The sequence below is a fragment of the Staurois parvus genome, unplaced genomic scaffold (assembly GCF_062004578.1).
Source record: "Staurois parvus isolate SC_StPar_1 unplaced genomic scaffold, SC_StPar_1.0 ptg002311l, whole genome shotgun sequence".
Taxonomy (NCBI): Eukaryota; Metazoa; Chordata; class Amphibia; order Anura; family Ranidae; genus Staurois; species Staurois parvus.
In genome coordinates this window covers 38,996-46,992 of record NW_028320107.1, presented here as the reverse complement: position 1 = coordinate 46,992, position 7,997 = coordinate 38,996, and the positions used below count along the sequence as shown (strand labels likewise).

General features: G+C 50.9%; 1 protein-coding gene across 1 annotated transcript in view; it reads right to left on the bottom strand.

The window, feature by feature from the left end:
* Window positions 1-6,954: 6,954 nt before the first annotated feature.
* INTS3 (integrator complex subunit 3) overlaps window positions 6,955-7,997 on the bottom strand; it is a 33,466-nt gene continuing 32,423 nt past the window's right edge. The window contains exons 15-16 of the mRNA XM_089665736.1: window positions 7,768-7,921; window positions 6,955-7,362 (exon numbers count right to left, since the gene is read on the bottom strand). Coding sequence (XP_089521862.1) covers window positions 7,285-7,362; window positions 7,768-7,921 — 232 coding nt within the window. The 3' untranslated portion in view covers window positions 6,955-7,284. The remainder of the gene's footprint in view (window positions 7,363-7,767; window positions 7,922-7,997) is intronic.

Below are 7,997 nucleotides of genomic sequence, written 5' to 3'. Positions count from 1 at the left end.
GATCATTTCTGTGTGAGGGGCGAACATTCCATTGTTAGACCGATCATTTCTGTGTGAGGGGCGACCATTCCATTGTTAGACCGATCATTTCTGTGTGAGGGGTGAACATTCCATTGTTAGACCGATCATTTCTGTGTGAGGGGCGAACATTCCATTGTTAGACCGATCATTTGTGTGAGGGGCGAACATTCCATTGTTAGACCGATCATTTCTGTGTGAGGGGCAAACATTCAGCATCAGCCGGGGAGTAAATACGCATTTCCTGCACTGTACATATGAAAAGTCTATGGACCCCTGACCACCAAACCTGTAGGGGCATCTTGGACATCCCATTACAGAACCATGGCCATACTTCTGAAGTTTGTGGCTATACCATCCTTCACACTTCTGGAAAGCTTTTGGAAAAAAGTTTGTAGACAGGGTCTGTGTTTTTTTTTTTAATGCCATTATGAGGACATGTATTTACGTTGGATGAGAAGACCCAGGTCACAATGAGCGTTCCAATTCATCTCAAACGTGTTCAGTAGGGTTGAGGTCGGGGCTCTGTGCAGGACACTCGGGCTCCTTCACACCAAACTCATTCCTCCATGTCTTCATGGAGCTGGCTTCGTACACATGGGCACAGTCACAATGGAACAGAATAGGGTCTTCACCAAACTCTTCCCACCATGTCTTTGCATGATGGAGTGTCACGGTGAAACAGAATAGGGTCTTCACCAAATTCTTCCCACCATGTCTGGTGAAGACCCTTTTCTGTTCCACCGCAACACTTCATCATACAAACTCTTCCCACCATGTCTTTGCATGATGGAGTGTTACGGTGAAACAGAATAGGGTCTTCATCAAACTCTTCCCACCATGTCTTTGTATGATGGCGTGTGACGGTGGAACAGAATAGAGTCTTCACCACACTCTTCCCACCATGTCTTTGTATGATGGAGTGTTACGGTGGAACAGAATAGGGTCTTCATCAAACTCTTCCCACCATGTCTTTGTATGATGGAGTGTGACGGTGGAACAGAAAAGGGTCTTCACCAAACTCTTTCCACCATGTCGTAGTATGATGGAGTGTGACGGTGGAACAGAAAAGGGTCTTCACCAAACTCTTTCCACCATGTCTTTGGTGAAGACCCTTTTCTGTTCCACCGTAACACTCCATCATAAAAACTCTTCCCACCATGTCTTTGTATGTTGGAGTGGTGAAGAGCCTTTTCTGTTCCACCGTCACACTCCATCATACAAAGACATGGTGGGAAGAGTTTGGTGAGACCCTATTCTGTTCCACCGTAACACTCCATCATACAAAGACATGGTGGGAAGAGTTTGGTGAGACCCTATTCTGTTCCACCGTAACACTCCATCATACAAAGACATGGTGGGAAGAGTTTGTATGATGGAGTGTGACGGTGGAACAGAAAAGGGTCTTCACCAAACTCTTCCTACCATGTCTTTGGTGAAGACCCTATTCTGTTCCGCCGTCACACTCCATCATACAAAGACATGGTGGGAAGAGTTTGGTGAAGAGCCTTTTCTGTTCCACCGTCACACTCCATCATACAAAGTCTTCCCACCATGTCTTTGTATGATGGACTGTGACGGTGGAACAGAAAAGGCTCTTCACCACTCCAACATACATCTGTTCCACCGTAACACTCCATCATACAAAGACATGGTGGGAAGAGTTTTTATGATGGAGTGTTACGGTGGAACAGAAAAGGGTCTTCACCAAAGACATGGTGGAAAGAGTTTGGTGTTGACCCTATTCTGTTCCACCGTAACACTCCATCATACAAACTCTTCCCACCATGTCTTTGCATGATGGAGTGCCACGGTGGAACAGAATAGCGTCTTCACCAAACTCTTCCCACTATGTCTTTGGTGAAGACCCTTTTCTGTTCCACCGTAACACTCCACCATACAAAGACATGGTGGGAAGAGTTTGGTGAAGACCCTTTTCTGTTCCACCGTAACACTCCATCATAAAAACTCTTCCCACCATGTCTTTGTATGTTGGAGTGGTGAAGAGCCTTTTCTGTTCCACCGTCACAGTCCATCATACAAAGACATAGTGGGAAGAGTTTGTATGATGGAGTGTTATGGTGGAACAGAAAAGGCTCTTCACCAAACTCTTCCCACCATATCTTTGTATGATGGAGTGTGACGGTGGAACAGAAAAGGCTCTTCACCAAAGACATGGTAGGAAGAGTTTGTATGATGGAGTGTTACGGTGGAACAGAAAAGGCTCTTCACCAAAGACATGGTGGGAAGAGTTTGGTGAAAACCCTTTTCTGTTCCACCATAACACTCCATCATACAAACTCTTCCCACTATGTCTTTGTATGATGGAGTGTTAACAGGACCATTCACCGAAGACACCTGAGCTCCATCATTTGGAGGAGGTTCACCTCATTTTGGCCATATAGCATATTTCGGCTCATGAGGCGTTGGATCAGATTGCACAGACTTCGGCATAAATCACACAAGAGGGATCCCCCGGTTTTCCCATCAGGCGCAAAAAATGCACCAAAGCCATATATAACTGATCTTGTACTGTATAAATTTTTCAAAACTTTCATTTACGAATACATTGACCAAAATCTGCCATACTTCCCCTTTAAAGGTGGTGGTGTAGATCGAGGGCCAGGCTGAGGGGCGGGTTGAAGAGGTGGCCACCTTGTACACCAAATAAGATGGGTACAAAAAAGGCACGACCGCCCAACCTATGCAATTCCCACCTCCTGTGGGGGACACCTTGAACTTTTCACCTTGGGTGCTGAAGGACCTTATCCTGACATTTTTATGGCTCCATCAACTGACTGAAGGACCATATGTGGATATCAGAAGTCCCCTGCGCCTGTCAGTACATAAAACTTTTTTCTTCAACCCTCGTTAACCACGTAAACGTCTGTGCGTCCTAATCCAACAGCGCAAAGGGTTAAGGTAGGCGCCCTTCCAGTCTGCTGTAGGACATGGAGAGGGACACAATCACGGATCAGCTGCCCTCAGCGGGGTCATACAAGGACGCACATTGTGAGCCGCAGAGAAAGAAAAAAGAGGAACGGGGCCAGGTGAGGGAAATAATTAACTCCAGAGGTCGAGGCCTGCGCCACGTTCTCTTCTCGAACGCCAGATGGAGAACGCGGCTCTAGAACATTCTGGAACAGATGTTGTCCCCTTCACCCTCCTTCTCAAAAATTCCCAGAATTACCTCAATGTGCCTTCGATCTCTCGCTCAACTGAACGTTTAAAGGACCACAACACAGCTCCGCGAATCAGAGCCGGGCCAGTCACACAGGAAATCTTGGCTTTTAAAGAGGACCAGTCATCTGTTGTTGCTGCTGAACCGCAGGATGTCTTTAGAGTGCACAATTGTAGCATCACACAGAGACAGGTCTGCCCTGGAACTAGCACCATTTCTGGGAGTTGGGCAATGTCCACCACCAGAGATGGATGGATCCTTGCAGGATGTGGCTCTGTTCTTCTAGTTGACTCTACTAGTCTCGCCATCTTCGCTCTTTTAGCGGTTATTGAACCTGGAGGCCAGAAGGTCCGATTCCAGCATCCCCCACCAGTGACACAGGTCCTTAAACATCTCAGGGTGTAGGGACCACTTCCCCAGTCCAGCCACTGCCAGCTGAGGTCTGCTTGCCATCGTCTACACCTGGGATGTACACCGTGAACAAGGCTGGAACGTGAAGTTCTGCCAAGGACAGGATCCAATTGATTCGGCGAGATTTCTAGTTCTGCTCTGATGGTTGATGTATGCCAACCCCATGGCGTTGTCCTGTTCAGGTAACCTTCCAGCAGGATGGTCCAATGCTGGAGATTCAGTCAAAGTTCCAGAATGTGGACCGGGAGAGGAGACTACCCCAACGATCAAATCTCCTGCAAGCCCAGGGAGTACAGGACTTCTCCCAGGTCAAGAAGGAGGCTTCCCCGATTCCAGAGCCAACAAGCTATGGACAACTTGGCCTTTTATACCAAAAAAGCAGTCTGCCCAGGGACCTGACTTGTCCCATGATGACAGAATGTTTCATTATCAAGAGATGGAGCGGAACTGGTCAAAACAAGCGCATCGAAGGTACCATCAGACCCGTGACATACATGAAAAAGTAGACAGTCGGGTGACTTCTGGACTGGAGCGTTTGAATCGAAGGTCGGAGAGTATGGCGTTTTTCCCCTGAGCGGTGTAAAGGACTATACGCTGCCAGCTGAGGTCTACCTTCATAGTCAAACCAATGAGAAGGTTCCAACAACCTATTCTGAGGGTTCAGGATCCACCTGAATCGCTGTAACATCTGGAAAATCAAAACCACAGAGCCTGCACCGACTGTTCCCTCAACAGAAGACCATCCAAGTGTCCCACAATAGGGATGCCATGAGAGAGCAGAATGGCCAATACTGGAGCACCTTGGTGAACACCCCGGGGTGCTGAGGAGAAGCTAAATAGCAGGGCCACAAACTAGTAGCACAGGGGTCCCACAGCAAAACAGAAAAGGCTGAGGTATCGGAAAACATGGGACATGTCCAAGGTATGTTCTTTATGACCACAAAAGCCAGAACATTTCCATGAAGGAAGAAGAGTGTATGGATTCCATGCAGATCTGGGTTCAAATGAAGACATTCAGGGCTTTAAGAAAGGGTTAGGAAACGGTGAACTGGTTGACGTACGATCCTTGAACCTGTTCTACCACAGGAACTAAGGCAACGACACCCTGGTCAACAAGGTCTCCATAGGGCCCACTGGAGATCTGCGAGGAGACACAGGAAAGGTGAGGGGCAGAGGAGTCTGGTGGATTCCATGCAGATCTGGGTTCAAATGAAGACATTCAGGGCTTTAAGAAAGGGTTAGGAAACGGTGAACTGGTTGACGTACGATCCTTGAACCTGTTCTACCATAGAAACTAAGGCAACGACACCCTGGTCAACAAGGTCTCAAGAGGGCCCACTGGAGATCTGCGAGGAGACACAGGAAAGGTGAGGGAAAGAGGAGTCTGGTGGATTCCATGCAGATCTGGGTTCAAATGAAGACATTCAGGGCTTTAAGAAAGGGTTAGGAAACGGTGAACTGGTTGACGTACGATCCTTGAACCTGTTCTACCACAGGAACTAAGGCAACGACACCCTGGTCAACAAGGTCTCCATAGGGCCCACTGGAGATCTGCGAGGAGACACAGGAAAGGTGAGGGGCAGAGGAGTCTGGTGGATTCCATGCAGATCTGGGTTCAAATGAAGACATTCAGGGCTTTAAGAAAGGGTTAGGAAACGGTGAACTGGTTGACATACGATCCTTGAACCTGTTCTACCACAGGAACTAAGGCAACAACACCCTGGTCAACAAGGTCTCCATAGGGCCCACTGGAGATCTGCGAGGAGACACAGGAAAGGTGAGGGAAAGAGGAGTCTGGTGGATTCCATGCAGATCTTCTGGGTTCAAATGAAGACGTTCAGGGCTTTAAGAAAGGAAACGGTGAACTGGTTGACTTACGATCCTTGAACCTGATCTACCCCAGGAACCAGGGCAACGACACCCTGGTCAACAAGGTCTCAATAGGGCCCTCTGGAGATCTGCGAGGAGACACAGGAAAGGTGAGGGAAATAGGAGTCTGGTGGATTCCATGCAGATCTTCTGGGTTCAAATGAAGACGTTCAGGGCTTTAAGAAAGGAAACGGTGAACTGGTTGACGTACGATCCTTGAACCTGATCTACCCCAGGAACCAGGGCAACGACACCCTGGTCAACAAGGTCTCAATAGGGCCCTCTGGAGATCTGCAAATCCGTGAGGAGACACAGGAAAGGTGACGGGAAGAGGAGGGAGCGAAACTCCACTTGGACTGGTAGCCAAGCTTGGGGGGGGTCTCAATGAGGAAGTCCAGTCAGTGAGGAGGAATGAAGGCATTGCCGTCAGTTCTTTGGGGTTCCTTCTTCTGTAGGCAAGTCCTCACGCATCGCTCTTTATATGGCGGCGATACAAGAACTGCTCCCGCCTCCTCCTCTCACCCTATTGGCTGGCCAACTCTTCATTCTTGACAGTCCTCAGCACCGAGTTATGACCCCTCCCCCTTTTCCTCTGTGCTTCAGGTACACCATAAAACCGTGTGAACCCCAGAGGTCACACCCCTAACAATGCAGGCAGTGGAGGATGGGGCCCCCAGAGGTCACACCCCTAACAATGCAGCCAGGAAAGGAAGGCCCCCTAGAGGTCGCATCCCTAACAATGCAGGCAGTGAAGGGCCCCCCCCAGAGGTCGCACCCCTAACTGTGCAGGCAGTGGAGAAAGGGCCCCCCCAGAGGTCGCACCCCTAACTGTGCAGGCAGTGGAGGAAGGGCCCCCCCCAGAGGTCGCACCCCTAACTGTGCAGGCAGTGGAGGAAGGGCCCCCCCAGAGGTCACACCCCTAACAATGCAGGCAGCGGAGGAAGGGCCCCCCAAAGGTCGCACCCCTAACTGTGGAGGAAGGGCCCCCCCAGAGGTCGCACCCCTAACTGTGCAGGCAGTGGAGGAAGGGCCCCCCAGAGGTCACACCCCTAACAGTGCAAGCAGTGGAGGAAGGGCCCCCCCAGAGGTCGCACCCCTAACTGTGCAGGCAGTGGAGGAAGGGGCCCCTAGAGATCACGCCCCCAGAGGTCACACCCAACCCTGTGCAGGCAGTGGAGGATGGGGCCCCTAGAGGTCACGTCCCCAGACGTCACACCGCTAACTGTGCAGGCAGTGGAGGATGGGGCCCCCGCTAACTGTGCAGGGAGTGGAGGATGGGGCCCCTAAAGGTCACTCCTAAAAATGCAGGCAGTGGAGGATGGGGCCCCTAGAGGTCACACCCATTGCCACCCCCCTGTCTTCTTACACCAATCACATCTACTCCCGCCTCTCTCCCTCAACAGAACCCGTCCAATCACAACAAGCGGCCATCTTTGACGATGCGGTGGCCGGGCGCAGGAAGGGGCCCCGGGGTGTCGGGTATCACAAACCATTTATTGTGTTTTAAAATATTTTCACTTTCTTTAAAAAAAAAGAAAAAAAAAAAAAAAAGAAAAATGTACACAGAGGAGGCGGAGTCACGCCGCCGCCGCACGCGGTTTATATACAGTCCAGTAAGAAAATAAGAGATTTCTATAAATGGCCCGCCTCCGGCGCAGAGGAGGCGTCGTCCTGTCTGCGGGGGGTGGGGTAAGAGGAAAAATGGCCGACAGCTATTTGATGTCATCAAGGAGTCTGAGGGAAGCATCGACCGGCCAATCGCAGCGCTGAACAGTTCATCAGCATCCACTGGGTGGGCGGGGCTATCAGTCGCTGTCCGATCCCACCGCCGCGGAGCCCTTCCTCTTCCGCTTGCTGGGCTTTGGCTTCGCGTCTTCCTCTTCCTGCGAAGAAAATGGGAAATGGCGTTCGTTATTCCCGGCGGCGAATGTCCTGACTCCGCCTCTGCACCGCCCCAATGTCCTGACTCCGCCCACCACCCCAATACAACCTAACCCAAAACAATGGAGCTTTTGCCTTGACATCCCTTGTTTATGCCCCGCCCACCAGAACAGGTGACCCCCCGCCCATTAGAACAGGTGACCCCGCCCATTAGAACAGGTGACCCCGCCCATTAGAACAGGTGACCCCGCCCATTAGAACAGGTGACCCTGCCCATTAGAACAGGTGACCCTGCCCATTAGAACAGGTGACCCCGCCCATTAGAACAGGTGACCCCCGCCCATTAGAACAGGTGACCCTGCCCATTAGAACAGGTGACCCCGCCCACCGCCTGTCAAGATGCTCACCGAGGCGCTGCTGGACGCAGACTCCTCCTCCGTGTTGGTTGGCTGCGCCGTGGTCTTCCTGCTGCGTGGGCTGGTCATGGGCCCTTTCCGCCGGCTCTTTGGCGCCTTTGTCGAATCTTCGTACTCCTCCGCCAGCGAGAAAAGATCGCTGAACCTGACAGATGGAACACACAATGTAATTGAGGTCACAGCGCCACCTGCTGCCGAAACAGGTACTACAGCTGAGAGGT